At 32.3% G+C, this 18,949-nt stretch overlaps 1 protein-coding gene across 1 annotated transcript; it reads right to left on the bottom strand.

The window, feature by feature from the left end:
* Positions 1–318: 318 nt before the first annotated feature.
* On the bottom strand, positions 319–12,556 carry LOC113753601. The gene is made up of 6 exons (XM_027297793.1): positions 11,124–12,556; positions 3,203–3,258; positions 2,871–3,101; positions 1,678–1,969; positions 996–1,195; positions 319–664 (listed from the first exon to the last, which is right to left on the bottom strand). Exons 1-6 carry the CDS (start codon positions 12,276–12,278, stop codon positions 511–513), a joined length of 2,088 nt encoding a protein of 695 aa, XP_027153594.1. The 5' UTR covers positions 12,279–12,556; the 3' UTR covers positions 319–510.
* Positions 12,557–18,949: the final 6,393 nt, after the last annotated feature.

Genomic DNA, 18,949 nt, shown 5'->3' with positions numbered 1-18,949 from the left:
ATACAAATGTAATACAAGTTTTCACTAACTAGTTAAGTATTTAAAATTTTCGAATACGCATTATTATGAATTAAACTTGGTTCCCATTTGAAAATTCTAATATATAGCATCAAAATTTCACACTTCATTCCAATGCAATATACACCTATACTATATCCCATGCAATGCAAGGTTAACTAGTACTATTAGATTATTATTGGTTGTTCATTGTTTTAGTAGTGTAACATTATTTAATAGCGAATAAAGAGTAAGAGATGAACCTTTAAATTATAGGAGCCAAGAATCCTAATCCTAAAAATGATAATTATTTTAGGGCAAAAACTCAAAATTACTTTCTCGCATTTGTCAAAAGTACAAATCACCTAGAGCCATGACAGCTTCAAACTTCTATTGCTATGTACAAAATTTTCCATGTATATAATGATAATACATAATATTGTCAGTTAAATTAAATTGCTTGTTCTGGTTTTTGAAACCATATATGATGAAGGAAAACATATTAGAGAATACTCAGGAATTCAATGACCAATCATGGCTCCGGTAAACGATGTTTACAGGGCCACCATCACCTAAAAGATGGGTCAAAAGACCTGCTTTAGTGGCATCTAAGTAATTTATTATCCACTTCAGAGTCTCCTTTTCTTGACCAAAATCTGCACTGTACCTGCAGCAGAAAGAAGTTCAAATTACAGCTCAAAAAAAAATGTATGCATTTTTTTCAATTTTAGCAATCCAAATAGATGAGAGAAAGAAATTCCACATATTTATCCCTTTAAAAGAGCAGAGAACGTTACACCAGTTACTAAATATTTGCTGTTATAGCATAAGAGTATAGCTGATAGATGGGAGAAAGGAATTCAGATAAATGATCACTTTCCTGTGACTGTTTATACCAGCATGGACAATGTGTACCGGTTGCTAATATTCTAGTGAATTTTTTGTCATTGCCATAATAAGAATTGAAGAGAAAGGAAATCCGAATACTGGTTACTCACCACTTGATTATTCTAGTGAGGTATACAGTCCTTTTGGCCAGATCAACCTGCATAGCATCATCCCTTTGGAAGAACTCCCTTGCTGCATACCTTAACTCGGATTCAACACCTTGAGGACTGAAAAATTTTACTGCAGGACTTGATTTTGTGCCATTGCAAAGGGCAAAATGACTCAATTGATTGACTTTTGGGAGAGCAAGCTGATAAAGACAAAAGCAATAATTAAAATCTTCTTATTGTCCAATTCTTTCAGTAATGGAATACAAAACTTTTTAATAGCACATTGTGGTAATATTTACTAATTATCTTGAAAGAGTCCATAATGCAAATACTTTCCCTCAACAAAGCCCAGTTAATCGAAATATCATGTTTGCCAAGAAAGAGTAAGATAATGTGGAGTTCATTTGTTTTCCGAGTGAAATGCATCTTTCATTCGTTTTCCATCATTGAAGCCTAGATTCTAGCTATCTCTGTAAGCAGACAGATAAAGTGGAAAAGGGATATTTGCCAAGGACATGGAGTGCACAAGGATGTGATTAACTACATGAAAATCTGTGTCAATTTGGCTAAACCAATAGTCCTAATTTAAAGCCACAGAAAGAGATAATTGACCCATTAGAATGTCTGAGGCATTTTCAGATGCATTGGTGGTCAACAAAAATGGAGAGGAGAGTTTATTTACCTCCAGGCGCTTGTCTCCACCACTGAATGGTTTGACAAGTGAAAAAGGTGCTCTACGATTGCTTCTAAGAATCCCATTTCTTATTGCTGTAAGGGAATAGGGGTAGCCCCCCACAACATACAGGAAATCAGAGAAGTATGACCTTCTATCGATCATTCCTCCAGGATGACCAACCCTTATAACTGCATGTATTGCCATGGCATTGTAAAGGTTCAAAAAGAAGGCCAACTTCTCTTCTGCTGAAAGTGTCAGGATGTTCACTCTCTGGAGATCTTGAACTAGATTCACATATCTGCATCCAGATGCATAACCAGTGAATAAGTTTCTATCATGATGATAAACAAACAACATACAGATAAGTGATTATTGTAGATTATACACGAATACAGATTTACCATCATAGACTTATTGTAACAACAGAATATTTTGATAACCTTTCAGTCAGCAAGGACCTTCTAACAAAAGAAAAGAGATGACCCCTTAGTCATCAGTGTAAATCTAGCGCAAACATTTGTAATTGGCAGGAGAATGTTAAATCATCATGTCTGCTGCATATCAAATTTAACCTCAGTTACACCTTTAATGCTATTTTTGACATGAACGTGTTTCATAGCGATGATAATAAATAAAACTCAGTTGCATGTCTTTGTTAAAAAGTTGGTTGCAGAACTTCTCTGCAGCATTTAATGTTTTATCAGCATAATGACTACAAATAAATGGAGCTTTGAGGTAAAGAACAAAGAGGTCCAAGATGTATGGGTTGCAAGCAATGCTGTTTTTCGTGTTTGGGCAGTTCGTGAAGAAAGAGATAAGTAGCAGTGCATTCTAAGACTGTGATAGCAGTAATCTATTATCATGAAAAAGAAAAACAAGTGGCACCAAGAAGCTTGAAACTGCTACTCTGAGCTACTATGATAATAAAATTAAAATTCTTAGACATATAAAAGGTGAATTCTTCCAAAGAACAGCACACCCACAAAAAAAAAAGACATTAAAAAAAACACTGATGCTGACCCTAACTGAAATGGGAATATCCAAAAGTCAGATGTCTACAGCTGCAGAAAAACTAGAGATATGTCATCCATCTATTTCCAGGAGGATGCTTACTCCCAGTGTTTATATGTGTTAAGCTGCTTAGGACAGGAAAAATGTGTCATTTGTTATGTCTAGCCAAAGGGTTAAGCATGTTTTACCTCCGGAACTCTTCGCTCTTGCTGATGGCCACATAATCAAGACGACAACGATCATCAGAGGCATAAGCCTCTAGTATTGCTGACATTATCCTCATCAACCTCTGGCTTAAGAGGGCAGCATCCTTCGGCTCACAGTCATTTGTTGCTCCACGCAAATTATAGCATTTTGGAATGAAAGACTCATGCTCAAGGAATCGATAGAAGTGGTGACCATCCTCAAATTCATTTTCCCTGTTAATTTGCCATTAGAGAAAATCATTTTCTATCATATGCAAGTACATTGGACAGTTGATTCCATTATCAGTATAAAAAGATCACAAGCATATCCTTACCCAAAGACGTGATGGATGAAGTGCTTTCTTGCCAATTGTTTCCCAATCTCAACCGCCTATATTAATCCAAAATTGGAAGAATATCAATCTACATTGCTCGAATAGTTAAAAAGAATATGATGAAATAAACATATCACAAATGATAGGCATGTTATATATGGTAGAATAACAAATGATGGATTATGTTCTGTGAATGCTTTTCTGTAACACAATAGCCATCTTTGTGTCTTTTACCATGATATATTCCATTCTCTCTCAAGACAGCTAAAAGGGAATTAGATGCCATGAGTTCAAGAAAATATTTCATTGCTGTAATGTTGCAACTAAGAAGCTCCTCAAATCATCATACTGAAACATAAACGTTGAGAAAAGTTTAGACTTCAAACACCAATTTTGTTGTTTACCATAACCTATTTCGGCAAAAATTGCCCTAGTCGAAGTTTTTGTACATGCTTTATTAGATAAACAGGCTAGCATGCCCCTTTAGTATCTAGTAGAAATACAGGAGGCAATGCCATGATTACATGGTTCAACTCATCAGTATGAGAAAACACTATTCAACTTCTTTGTAAGTGTGGAAGCACTGAGTGTTACAATTCAACAGTTGTGTGATGGTGTACATATAAAATGGACAATTTGGTCAAAGGAAAAGAAAAAACAGAAACAGGAAAATGATATAGGTGAATTCAATATGCATTCAATGCGTTTAGCACCAGAGGCAATAAAATCTTGGATTTAAAATGGAGGTAATAATAAAGTTAAGATGGAAACTCAAATTTTCTCCTTGTATTTTTGAGAAAATTGGTTAAATGCGAAGATGGAAACACAAATTTTGCCCCAAAACTTTTCAGGGAAACTATGTATTTGTCAGCTATATGTCATTGAAAGTAAATCAATTCATCTCTTTCCCTTTCTTTCCTTAACAACATCAAGTTGTGGATGTTCCCTCAAGGCAACACTTACTAGTTACCATTGCCTAATTTACATTAGAATACAACACCAGCAATGACTTACTACTACAATTCAGCGGTATTCTGCAACAGTAGCCAAATAATGACAAAGAAACTTTTTTTCTTTTATAGAAATAAATAGTAATTATTCTGACATTGCTTTCAGTGGCTGTATATTCTACATTCTGCTACCATTTGATGTTCACTGCATTCTTTGTTATTTTGAAAAGTGAAATGACCCACAGTTGAAGAGTGCATGCATCTGTTGTTGTTATTTTAGTGTCGTCATTTACTTTGTTCGTATCAACATCTATTCTTTTAGCTTCTACACCATCTCCAAATTGTTGAGTCACTTTGGTCTATGTAATCCAATATACATGGATAGCTTCCATTAGATTTAGGAAAGATCAGCGCCTGCTTAAACTGTAGTTTTCATGGATTTTTTTGTACGTAATCCCAGACCTTATTACTTTGAAACAATCATGACTACATGAAATTGCAAATAATACATAGCGAAGGCCAGTTTCCTTGTGCTTTTTCTTCAAGTTTACAAACTTATAATCAAGAACTAGTTTCCATTTAATTTTAAATTCAAGAAAACAAAACAAGAAGGAAAGAAAATTATCACCAAGCATAGCTTGAAAAAAATGAGAAAGAAATGAAGTAAAAAATTTTGTGCAAAAGGCAAGGAATACTAGAGAAAGAATGTTTGGAGAAAGCCATGTTTAGAGCATATTCCAAACATAAATAACAATTGCTAGTATAAACCAGCTTTTTTCCCATAAACTGGCAATTATGGCTAATAAATTTGATGTTTCCATGTATTACCTCTAAAGAAAGAAATGTAATGATATTGAGAGATGGTAATGGACAAGTTTGAAAGACTAATCCATCTAGTTTTAACAATTATAAAACTCATGATTCATTACCTAAATTATTAATACACCTTGAGTAATTTCCTCACCTAATCTTTAAGGGAAAAAAAATATATAAAAACTTCCTTCCCAACAATCCTAGCTTAAGAAGTTTGTATGTAACTACAAGAAACATGTGCGCTGGATGCTACTTCCATAAACTTATTTTACAAGAAATGAAGATAGCATATCAAATGTAGCATTGAACCAAACTTTTTTCCCACTGGGCTACTTAAAATATTGTCGTAACATCCATGTTCTGTTTGGGTTGATTGGATTTGGATTTAAACCCATGATCCCTCATCTTTTAGGTGTTAATTTAAAAATCTAGAATCTAATCTGATACTTTCAAGTTAAATTTTTCTTTTTTTCTTGGATAGAAAATAGAATTTCTACTAAACTTCAAATTAATGAAATCATTAACAATAGTATAACAAAGTGTGGTGAATGCTTCGCCAATAAGCATAAATTACAAATCAACTTGGCTAAGGGTGAAACATGTTTTGATAAAAACATGAGAAAGAATTTGAGTGTAAGGCTAAACAATTGATAACTCCAACCGTGATCCAGCAGTCGATACCCCTTGTATGAAATCCAATCCCAAAGCCAAACATGGAATAACATAAGCTCACTGTTTCTAGTCTACCCCTTAATTTAAAATTAAAAATAAAAAACAAAGGGTCCGAGTAAAAAACTTGGATTAATAAGAAACAAGTTCTGACTTAATAAATCCCATCTTCATGAAACAAGAATTAAGTCAACTAATCGCACTATTTTCAATACCGTGTGCCATCATTGTCATCAGCCCCTTAAGTCTATGAGGACCAGCACTATGATTTGTGGGACGGCGCCAAACAGGCTTTCACACGCATGAAAAACTCCATAGGCTGAAAGCGTTGACACAAACAACATTGGACCACTTAAAAGAAAACTCTCTATTTACTTTAATTATATAATGGCCAAAACCAATAGTAATTCTTACGTCTGCTCACTATTTTCCAAGTTTAATAATATATGGATTGACATTCCGCCCGTAAACAGGGTATGCTAGGGGAAAAAAAACAATAGTAATTCTTCCATTGAATTGACAAATATTTGCAGAAACTCATTGGGCGGTGATCTTTCGTGCTGAAAAATATCTGAAGATTTCCAAGAAATTTGGATTACAGTCTTTCTTTGTTGGGCAACTTCTGCTTTTGAACTTTTTACTACATGATTATAAAAAGCTTACCAATTTATAGTATTTAAGAAGACATTCATATGGCCTTGATTTTGCGGTCAGAGTTTAGGTCTTAGAAGTAAATTTTCTAGGTTCAAATTTTACTAAATGTAAACTATGTCTAACTTTATGTTAGTTACTTCTACTCATACTAAAAATGGAAAAATAAAAGTCTAAGAAGGCCTGTTATTTCACAATTTTAGACCCATCTGATAGATCTGTTAATGTATAAAACTCTGTCTAATCAAATAAATTTGAATACTTAAACTTCACCTTCAAAAAAAAAAAAAAGAGAGAGAGAGAATATTTAAAATTGCATTCCTCTCCGAACATCAATCTGTATTTAAGGATCCATGATTTGAAATTCTTAGACAATATATATGTTCAGCTATTGAGTAAAATTTGAGTGTCTCACATGATACCTAACTGCGAATGGAATATAGCCAAGTAGCTAAGACTCTTCTGGTTGATTAATTGGATATGTCTTATTTGCAATTGTGTACTGCAATATTATATCCTAAGGGTACAGAAACCTTTTCCTTAGCACTAAATTATACCAAATTCTCCAACTAAATTAAGATTTCTAGTCTTTTTAGTGTTATTGTTCCTGGCATATTTATTCAAGAATAGATTAATCCTGCAATCTAAATTCTCCTACCAAATTAAGGTTTCCAGTATTTAGTGTTCTTGTTCTGGAATATTTATTCAATAACAGATTAATCCCACAAAAAGGATAACCAAACATCATCCCCAAATATAGTTGGGTCGTACGGTAACCAGTCCACGGACCCAGATACCCACTGCATTGACAAAAAACAAAAAAAAATCATCCCCAAATAGGCTCCTTCAAATTCCTTTTCAGCTTTTCGATTTTTCAGCAAGAAAGAAAAACAAAAAACCCATTAAACAGAAAGCAGAAATTGCTTCATAATTGGTAGATTCATTGAACCCTTTTGTTTTCTTTGAGGCATATAATTCATTAATCTCAATATTGTGGTTTTTGCTATGATGACTTATCCAAGCTGGTTGTCAACAGACTCAATACTTTTTCTCGATGATCACGGACTCCACCAATAAAAATCAATGTCTTGACTTTGTAAAGATTGAACCCTTCAAATTTCAGACCTAATTAAGCCTTGAACCAAGGAAGACGTTTATTGCTTTCAACAACTTTCAAGGCCAATGGAAACGTTTGTCTCGGCAAGATTTTTGCTTGGTCAAAGTTGACTTTCACATTTTTTTTTCCAAGAAGTAGTATTAGTTATTGAATTTTTCAATACTCAATTGACTAATAGTCCAATATTTGACACAATCAAGATAAAGGTAAAAAGCACATATCTATTGGGAATTTTTGTTTTTGCACTCCTTAAATTACTAACAATATCGGGAGTGTCAAAAATAATTATAATTTAAAATTTTGATGCCATAATGTATACTTAAACAAATTATGTGGGACCATGTCTTGCTTATCCACAACAAAATCCAGAGGATATTTTTTTTTTATTGGCAATCCACGCAAAATCACCGGGAAATCCATTTAGGGGATTCGATGGTTGGGATGCCAGCCCAAAATTTTATTAATATTTTAAATGTCATACAAAATCTTAAGGAGGATTGCTTGAACCAAATTCAGAGGATTGCTTTCGAGTAAATCTGTAAATTAATGAATAAAAGGAGCTAAAATAGGTAAATGTAATTTAGCTAAAAGAAAGAATTGAATGGCTTCGAGTTAACTACGGCAAGTTAATGTGATAAATTGGTTTAAAAAATAGAATTAAAATAACTCGATCAATATAGGGGTGAAATCAAGATGAAATCAAATAAATGAATGTTATTAGCTTTTTTATGAATCTGACTAACAATTCTCAATTTTATGTTAAACCTGAAAAAGACATTTAACTTTTCAAAGTTGTCAACATAAGACATGCATGATAGGTTTCAAAATGGATTAATCTTTTCTATATACTATCAGTATTAGATAAATAGCGACTATACAAAATTTGAATTTAAGCTTCCATTTTTACATATGTATTATAAATTCAACAGTGATAGTGTACACCATCAGTGCATATAACATTTACTCTTTAAAAGTATTCTGCCACAACATTAGATCTTAAAAATTTTAGTTCTATAAAAATTGATAATTATGTGGTAAAAAAAAGAGAGAAATGTTTAAAAGTAATTTTTTTTTTGGTAAGGAATCTAAAGTAAGAATTAAAAGAAAAAGTAATAAATGACCCGACAAAATGATGAACCATGCGATGTTGGGACAAGCATTTATAGAATATAATTTTGGGAAGTACCAAAAAGTTATTACCATATGCTTGAAATGAATGCTTATAAAGAAGGGCGCATGGTTGTTATTATTACTGTTGGCTCTGGACCTTTGGTAAGTGTGACTATACACGTTCCTTCAATTAATATATGCTTTCTGTTCTATTCTATGGAAAGGGGAATTTTTTGAGGAGAAATTCAACTTTTTTAGTTTTAGGAGAAATTTAACTTGGTGATGAAAAGAAGAGTAAAATTTTAGACGAAACAGCTGAGAAAATGGGAGTTTTTTTTGTTAATAAATAAAATAGAAAGAATTATTTTTTTGGGTATTATTTGTTGCTGTGATTTCTTTAGGTAGATGAGGCTATGGCAGCAAAATGATGAAACTGACCGATGTAAAGTTTCAACTAAAACTGATCGATTCTTGCAAAAATAAAATGGTACTTGTTGAAGATTATTTTCAAGGAAAACAAATCTGAGAGAAATTATAGGTGCGTTAATTAGATTATTGTATCTAAAATTAGATGGTGAAATGACAAATTAAAGTACCTCAAACAACAACAATTAGATTGAAGACATAAAATAGGATTAATCTTTCCTACACTGACAGTGTATATATTGTTAGAGTTGGATTAATAATAACTATGCAAATTTTGAATTTAAAATTTAACTTTTGCACATATGTTATGGATCCAACGGTGATAATGTATATACTGTGAGTGTATATAAAATTTATTCAATAAAATATAGCTATCCTGAGTCAAAAAGAACATGACGCAAGAAAAAAGAAAAAAGAAAAAAGAGAATTCATATAAAACTATAGAGGTACATCAGTAATGGAATAAAAAATCAAAATCCAAGATGCTGTTAGTGGTTGAAGTTTGTTGCACTATTTTATGCGCTTATTTAGTTAAGAAATATATGATTTGGTCAACACCCAATAACTGTCTGGATTTGTCAAAGCTAAAATATCACCAATTAATTTAAAAATGACCTAAAACCTCACCTATATCGCAACTGAAACGGTACAGGAAAAAAGAAAACTGCAGATTTATACCTAACCTGCAAATAGATTAGCCTAATTCAACTAGTAGACAATTTGTCAATTTCAAGATTGATGCCAAACAATGTTGTTGTTGTACCTTGAAACTTTCGTCCACGGAACACGATTGTTGTTCACTATTTTTGTCTTTTTCAACGACAAACTTTTTTATGGTATGACGGTATCTCATTAACAATTACTCCCTCCGTCCCGTTTTGTTAATCTTGTTTTCCTTTTTCGTCTGTCCCAAATTGTAGTCCACTTTCCCATTAAGAAATGTAGTAATCTTTCAAATTGTCTAAAATACCCTTATTAAATATCTTGTTATTAATACATTGTTATTAAATACTAACCCACTACATTGAATACATTGAGCTTTTCCAATACATAGATAAATGAAAAGTCTATCTTAGCATAAGGGTATTTTAGGAAATTATTAATCTAAATTTATGTTTCCAACCAAATTAATTACACTTTCTTAATCTGTGTGAAAAAAAAACCAAGACTAACAAAACGGGACGGAGGGAGTATAATTCTTAGTTCTTGCACAAATGATTAAGCCAGCTAATGCTAAAGTTTATGATATTATGTGTTACTAGTTTGTGCAAAGTACTTCATCTTTGTGATTGGGAAAAAGATTGAGAAATACCAACTCTAAATACTTGATCATTGTTGTTAGTAAATGTAAAGGCATGTTGTTAACGTTAAAACTTCAGAATTTAAAGATTTTGGATTTAAATTTCCGTTCAGGTGAATTTTGATTTAAGAGGGATTAATATTATATCTTCTTCTAATTTAAAGTGCCTAATTATTTTAAACTTCGCTCGTCCATCTCCAATCTTAAATTATCTAGTTTAGGTAAAAAAAAAAAAAAAACTGCTAATAAACACTTAATTATAAACACGTCTAAAATAAAATATTCGAATTCATCCAGCACAAATTGCTTAATAAAGTTGGGTGAATAATTCCATAAGAATTTCATAAGGTTAAAACTTTGGCATGAAAAGCTAATTCAGGTGCTACGTTACCTTATTGCCATTCCTAAGAACCCATTTTATTAACACGTTTCTTTAGTTACTACGTTAGCATAAATTAAACTCACCTTTTGTTGAGTCACGAGTCTGTAAAGCATAAGATGTTAATTTACCAATTAAAGGCCGACCACCATGAGAAATTCTTACATAAACCTAAACTTTTATGCCCAAAAAAGTTCAATTAGCACAACCCATTTATGCCCCCAAAAAAAAAAAAAAATCATCCATTCTAAGCGTGGTACTAAAAATACCAAGTCTATTAACATAAATCCTTCGAATCCCAGACCTTGGCATGTAAATTCAGCAGTTTTTATTCAAATAGTGCTGAATAATTATTTTAGAATTAAAAGTCTCACTCTAAATTATCTACATAGATATGTATTTACACGAGTTATAAAATGAAAATAAATAAAAAAATTTATAATTTAAATTTTAAAAAATCAAGGCAAGCAAAACATACACGTGGCATTAGCAGCTAGAGTACGTACCTTTCTTCTCCCGCAGTCCAATTGTTGTATCAAAACCTCCACCAGCTCACCGCCAGAGAAACAATTCTTGACAATTTTCATCTTCATCAGACGGTCCTGAATCGGCAATCTTTGCCGTAAAATTCTAACAATCTGCACCATCTCGTCCGCTTGCTCCTCCTTCTCCTCCTCTGGATCATCGAACCCGTACACTGGCGGCTCCGGTGCCTCTGGAGGACACTTTCCGGCCAGCAATTCCTCCATTTTCTTCTCCAATATCCCACTATTCCTCATCGAATTCAACGCCACCAATCCCCCAAATAACTTCTCGTTGAAAAATATTTGTGGGACTGTCGCATTTCCCGTCCTCTCCACCAGTTCCTTCTCCCTCGCTGGAAAAACATCTATATTAATCTCCACGAAGTTAAGATTCTTCCCACGTAAAAATGATCGAACCGCCGTGCAATCTCTACAATTTGATCTCGAAAAGAAACTAATCCGCCCCATCAATTTCTTCTCATGTTGTCCAATCGTCGGTTTCAAGTTCACGATTACTTTCAAACCCGAAAGCTTAAACTCCGTCACATAATTCGTCGCAGGCGCCTGAGTAAACTCCGGCTCCAGCGCCGATGACGTGTTGTTTTCTTTCAAAGACGATATTCTCTTGGTGATGGCAGCGGAGAGGCTGCTGCTCTTCTCCCGGAAGAATTTACCGATGGCCGGCATGTCGAAGTCGTAGCTTTCCGGCATGGATTTCGCTCGGGGAAGCTTACAGGGCCAGTCGTCGACGGCTGCACCAGGTGGAGCCTCCGGCTTCGGAAGATGGGAATGCGGCTGCTGAACCATATCTAATCCAACGACGTCGTTACTAGCAGAGTCAGAATCAATAACAGCTTTGACTTCTTCACCCTGATCATCGGAATTCAAATTTTTTTCAACGGACTCATAAGTTTCACCGCCATTTGAAAAGTCATTTTTACCCTCGGATGATAATCCATTTTCCTTCACCTCAGAAAATTCCGTCGTCTCTGCAACTCTTCCCTTCTCGGCTCTTTCATCAGGGCGGTCGGCGACGACGTCGTTTTCGGGTGGCTGGTTTAAACTGGGCTGATGGATTTTTGGCTTATTATCATTGAGAATTCCATTTTCTCCTCTGGTTGATGAATCCAAATCCATTCCTTTGTGAAGAGTTCGGTTGAAGAATTGGGAGGGAAGGGAATGGAGGAATCTAATGAGAGGAGATTTTGAAAATCTAGAATGAATGGCAGCAAGAAAGAAATGAAACCATTAATAACAAGGGGCGTGGAGAGGAAGGGAAACGACAAAAGAGAGCTGAATTTGAGAGTTTGGAGACAAAAGGGAAGAGGAATGAAAGGCAGTTATATTGGAGGGAATATATTTATGAGAGAGTTGTGAATTGATTCGATTGCTATTAAAGAAGGGAGGAAATGAAGGTAGGAGTTAAGGAAAGGTTGTTATATATATATATGTGTTGGTATATTGGGTTAATTCCAATCAAGTTTTCCAAAAATTTGAATATGTATCAATCAAGCTCTCCTATAATTCAAAATTGCTAGTCTGGCACTCTAGTTTTTAGCAATGGGTCGTTTGGGCCCCTCAAAATTTGGCGGGGTGTTTGGTTATGGAGTTTAGCTTCCTTCAAAGGAATCAAGGGTAATGATACCCGCTTAAATTGGGGTGTATGGTTATTATGGCACTACCATTATGGAAATACTCATCTGACAGTTGTATATGTTTCACTGTCATAGGTTTAACTCCTTTTTTAGATCAAGCAATACATTTTCCGAGGAAATAAAGGAAAGACATTGTGAAACATTCATCTTCTGAATTTTCTCCTCTTTTTCCTTCGTCAAAATTTCCAAGTTTAGATAAAAAAAATAAATAAATAAATGGTCAATTCCCATTGTTGTGCGAGAACCAAACACATGTTTTGAAGAGGAAAATTTCTAACAAGTCTACTATCAAGCATGGGTCTTCTCAATTTGGTTTTTCTCTAAATCCAAACATGATATTGATTCTATGTCTGAAATGTTGAAGTCATTTTTAGTATATCCTTCTCATTAGGAATTCCCTCTATTTCATAATTTGGGCAATTTTTTTTTTTTTGAAAATTCATCTTATTTTAAATACATGTGACCTTTATTTTTAAATGAGGTGGTTTTCTGTATACTAACAAGATAATCCTTCAATCCAAAGTTTAATTGGCGACGAGTTTATAAGTATTTGTAGAAAACAACATTTTGAATGGCAAAATAGGAAAGGCATTAATTTATAATATATTCTATTTAAGTAATTATTCTTGTTTCAAGACATGGATAATGTGAAGACATGACAGCACTAATAAGATGATCGATTATCAGCTAATTGGGATGAAAATAAAACACTGAAATTAGCAAGGACTAGCAAACAATTTGTATGGTTTTGTAGGGAGAAATCTGAATATATTTAAATGCATAAAATGCAATGTTGGAAATTTCAAAAAAGGACTTGAGTGAAATTTTTAGAAGATTTGGGGTGCCAATAGGAGATAACGCGTGAACTTGGAAGGGAAAATTAAGGTAAAGAAGAGGTCTTTTTTTTTTTTTTTGTGGAAACGATAAGTGGAAAGAAGAGGTCAAATCTCAAAAAGATAATGACGTGTGACAGCGGCGGGGTCATCTCAGGAACCGGCCAACTGAAGTTAACGCCTTGCCGCCCTAGCATAATGTGAAAATACCTTCTTCCACCAACTCATATAATGTTTCATCAACTTTTTTACAGTATAATCAACACTAAGATGGTTCGTTTGGTATATTAACATATATTTTGTCTTTCAAAACTTTAGTTATATATTTTTATTTATGTATATGGGCTTACACCTTAAAATTGTAGGCATTGTATCGTATAAGTGTGTTTAGATAGTAGATTATTTGGAAAAATATTGTATTACTTTTTTATGTGGTGTATGTAAGATGGAAATGCGATTGAAAAATGTATTAATAATGCAAATAAATAAAAATTAACAAATAAACTACAATTGAAACAATCCCAAATTAAAATTTATTCAGTTCAATAATTCTTATTAGCCACTAGTTGCGGGGGCTAATGATCAGAAAGTTGACTTTCATCGAGCAGATTAGGGTTCAAATCTAACTAATAGTTTTGGGATAGGAAGCGAATAGGGGAGTGGGGGGAGGTAATAGGAAAATAAAAAATTCTTATCCATAATTCAAATATTAATCTGCTAATTAGCACGGTTATAAACTATGGTGTGGGAGAAAGAATACTTTATAGGCTAGAGAAATGGAATAGTCTTTTCATGACACAAGGTGGGGGTCTTGCATTTTTTATTTCTTCTTGTGCTAGCTTTACTTTTTATAAATTCATTATAAAAGAGTGATTTTATCAAAAAGCTGTTTAAAAAGCTCATAGATTGGTACTTTTGACACCAAGTTTGATTTTAAAATTTGGAGGAAAATTAGAATTTGTGCTTAAAAGCTACTAACACATTCATTCCATAAAATGGTTCTTCTGTCAAGATTAGTTACACAGAAATACAATCAAGAACATTAGCAACATATGTCAATATCAGCAGCTTCATTAGAACAAACACAAAGCCAAAAAATTAGACGGGCTCAAATATTATAGTGTGGATTGCCACTTTTGAGTAGTGTAATCGGACTAAAATTACAGTGGCTTGATGACTCCATGAAGGGGAAAACAGATTAAAATTTCTAGCTGATTGTATTAACAGAAAATGTGGTTTTAGACAAAAATTTAACAATTGAAAAATTACATGAAAGGTTCAAATTCACACAAATTTATATTTTTGTATCATAATTAACTTATATAATTTTTGGAGTAAATCTTATATACACTGACAGTGCATATACTATTACCGTATGATCCATAACACATGTGCAAAAATTGAATTTCAAATTTAAATTTTACATAATTGTCATTTATTCAACATTGACAATAAGTGTAGAAAAGATTAATCCTAATTGTTTAGACCATAATTTAAACAAGTTGTAATGACATACTACATGTTTAAACCTCAGACATCTATCGTAAGTAGCAGCAGTATTGAAACTACATTTGTAACCCTCGAAAAGGCAAAAGCTGTATATTCGGCTCATTCAAAAAGTAAAACTGCATCTAGTTGCTGCTTTATTTTGTCTTTTCGGTACATCATCAGTACATATTAGTAATTTACTTGGATGCAGGCCCCCAACATGCAGAAGCTTTTAAAGTTTAACGAGTAAGCAAATTCTAGATGTGATGCGATTAAAGTCCACTGAAGATGGATGTCACATTCTTAGTATTTGACATGTATGAACAAAGTTAGTGAATTAGAATTGAATTTTTCTTTTTTTTTTCTTTTTAATTTGACGCTGTTTTCTTGAGACTAGTGGCAGAATCATGATATAGACACGACCTTAGGTTTGAATCGGAGCCTAATTGGAAATGTACCGGCAATTTGTTGAAACGAGATCATAACTGGCTTCGGACAATTGAAAGTGGGATCGCTATTGTGACTAAAGATTACGGTTCATCAAAAATTAAAACCAGAATCGGAATCGGTGCTTTTAGAACGAGAACTGTCTATTTTAAGAATACTAGTGAGACGGCCCGCGCAATGCGCAGGGAGATTAATATTTCCCGTGTTAATTATTTTTTGTTGTATGAGTTTATTAGTATATATCTCTGTTATTATTTAATTCATGCGGATCATTAGAAAATTATAATTTTTGTTAAATGTTAACTGTTATGAAAAATATAGAATGCATGAAAACAATAATATATAGAATGCATGAGGATAAATTAGAAAATTGTATAAGGTTATTTTGCATTTGGATTAGGATAATTAGAAAATTGTAAAGTGAATCATTTCCAAAGAGTATTAATCATTGTTGACACAAAAAATAGGGGATCCCGAAAGTCAATTAAGCACTTGAACCATAGAACTTGACATTGCTAAAAATTAATCACCACATGTCACAGTAATAAAACCCATTTTTTAAAGTTACTAAAGCCAACAATAGTTTATTAATTGTTTCCTTAATAATTGTGCATTTACAGAGCACTTAACAATTTTATTCCATGTCAAGCCAACAATAATTTATTAATTGTTTCCTCAATAATTGTGCATTTACAGAACATTTATCAATTTTATTTCATGTCACAGTAATAAAAGCCATTTTTAAAGTCACTAAAACCAACAACAATTTATCAATTATTTCCTAGGTAATTTTGCATTTCCAGAACATTTCAAAAGCAAATAATTAACCACAAAAAATCAACCTTCATAGGTTTCACTTTTTACACCATTAATTATGAATTCAGTCAACATGTCCGATAAATGCACCAAAACTATAGCAGTTGTTAAGAAACAAACAGACAATTGATGAAAATGGCCCTAACATCCAATAACAATTGCAGGATAACCGCTTGACAAAAAAAATACTATGCATAGGGCAACTTTTCCTTTTATATTGTTAGATATGTATATCTCTATTACTCACTAAGTTCAATAAATATAGGCCTATTTATTTTTCCATTAATATTAGATCATTAATCCACAGTAAAAGACATGTATTATTACATTATTTTTCAAATTTAGAGTGCTTTAATTTTCAAATGTAAGAAATAATCTAATTAATGTTACATGTTTAAATAAATAATACAAAAAGATTAGCACACAACATCGCTTTTCAATTTATAGCAATTTAGAGCCATTAGAAAAAACAAATATGTTAAAAACTTTGTAATAATTATATATACACTAAACATGGATATATTAGTAAAATAACAAACTAATTATTCTTTTAAAAAGGAAATAGACTCATAATCTAGCACACATAGAAGACAAAAGTAAGCTCATGTTTATAGAATATTATATATTTATAGAATGAAAAGTATAATAATAAAAATAAGGGAATTAAAATTTTTCCAATAATTATATAGACTAAATATGTATATATAGACTAATATATATCCTTCTAATTGTACGTTTGAAAAAACTATAGAATTAGAAACCATTTTTAGTTGAAACCTATGGCATCTTAAACGATTTTGCTTACTTATATGATGACAATGTTGGACTTGTTATTTTTTCCCTCTGGCTCAAGAATTACAGCATAACCGCTTGACCAAAATGAAATTATTCATTATCCAACTCTCCCTTTTATATATTTAGATATTGGGCAACCCCTTTTTTCTTTTAAATGCTTTTATGAGCATAAAAAACAAGTGGGTTTGAAGATGACAGTGAAATTGTGAAGACAATTTTGGTTAAAGATTGAGAGACAAATTATGTTCTACTGAATTGTGACATTTGAGAAATGAAAACAAATAAAGTGAATTCAAGATTGATTTCTGTATTGCTACATATTTTCCTTGGCAAATCGATAATCCAAAATATAAGAACTATCTTTCTGGAAATCATTTTACTTACCTTACTATTTTCCATTATTAACCAATCCATCAAGAATTCAGCATTTCTAAGGAATTTACTTTTTTTTTTTTCCAGAAACGATAGATTAATTTATTTCTACGAATAGAGAAAATACAATATATGAGCAAGGGCTCAAGTTGTGGTTTACAAAGGTGTACTGAGACACCGAGGATCAACGAACTTCTAAGGAATTTACTTACCGAACCAAAAAGCTTCGATACAGAAGCAGTAATTGCAAAGCCAATAGCGTACAAAAAAATCATTAGAAAAGCCAACAAAGTTGCCCATAATTACCAAATAATCACTTGACAATTGCCCTCAAAGTTGCTGAAAATTACGTGATAACCGCCTGACCAAAATTTCAATGTTCATAACCCAACTCTCGCTTTTATATTATAGATATATCATATATATGTGTATCCATATATTATAGGTATATCTTTATTATACTGTTAGAGTATACATTAGTAGGTCTACATACATCTTCTATATGTAAAATTTGATGTTCAAATTCAAATTAAAGTAATGTGATCTGCATCTAAATCTGACATTAAATACATTGACTGTGTAGAACAGGTTAATTCACACATTATATTTACCAATTTATTGACAAAATTGGGACATTTTTCCTTTTCCATTCCAATTCCATTAAGAAAACTATTTACTTTTTATTTTATTTAAAATGTGAGGTATTCTCTCATAAAATTAGTATCACTTTCTTTTTTTATCAGCAAATAATATAATAAAAGTCTTATTTTTCTGCTATAATTCATGTTCTTTAATTTTTTCTTATTCGAGGAGGGGAGAGGGTTAAATTGGGTGGTAAGGTGGGAGGGATTGTAACTTTCTTCACGTAATTTTTTTTTTATATATTTTTTAGATTTATAATGAACGTTACAGTGTTGCAAAATTCAAAAAGGTTAAACCTTTTTTACCCATAAAGTTACATATTTTTTAATTAAAGAATAGGTCCATTCTTTAATTAAGGTAATTACTAAAAAAATTAATGTGGACAAAAGAAGTTTATAGAATTTAAAAAGAAATTGTACATTGAGAAGCAAATATTGTAAAAGTTTAAATAAGGCAATGTAATTATAGCAAGAAATTTTAGAAAACTAAAGGGGCAAAAGAAGGGTGCAAAATTAATAATATTGTAAATATTAAGTCAATTATATAACTTTTTAAAACTTGAAGGAGCCAATACCCAGCCTCAAGTATAGATTGCTCCATATACACAAAACAAATTGTGCCTCGCCATTAACCTGTTTGACATGATCAATGTACTCATGGAATATTGTGTTTCAAGTATTAGAGTTTAGGTGAATATGAATATCGAATTGTGCAGAATCTAAAATTTATTGCATGATATGAATATTATAAGCAAAATGTT

This window comes from Coffea eugenioides, chromosome 11 (genome assembly GCF_003713205.1).
Source record: "Coffea eugenioides isolate CCC68of chromosome 11, Ceug_1.0, whole genome shotgun sequence".
Taxonomy (NCBI): domain Eukaryota; kingdom Viridiplantae; phylum Streptophyta; class Magnoliopsida; order Gentianales; family Rubiaceae; genus Coffea; species Coffea eugenioides.
This window is presented reverse-complemented; position numbering and strand designations above follow the sequence as displayed.

Bases quoted from the DNA above. Each gene is read 5' to 3' on its own strand.
- LOC113753601 (XM_027297793.1), bottom strand. From the start codon at position 12,278: ATGGATTTGGATTCATCAACCAGAGGAGAAAATGGAATTCTCAATGAT. The intron at 3,259-11,123 runs GTACGTACTCTA...GGATTAATATAG, and splicing joins TGGACTGCGGGAGAAGAAAG to GCGGTTGAGATTGGGAAACA. The intron at 1,196-1,677 runs GTAAATAAACTC...TGTCTTTATCAG, and splicing joins GTGGAGACAAGCGCCTGGAG to CTTGCTCTCCCAAAAGTCAA.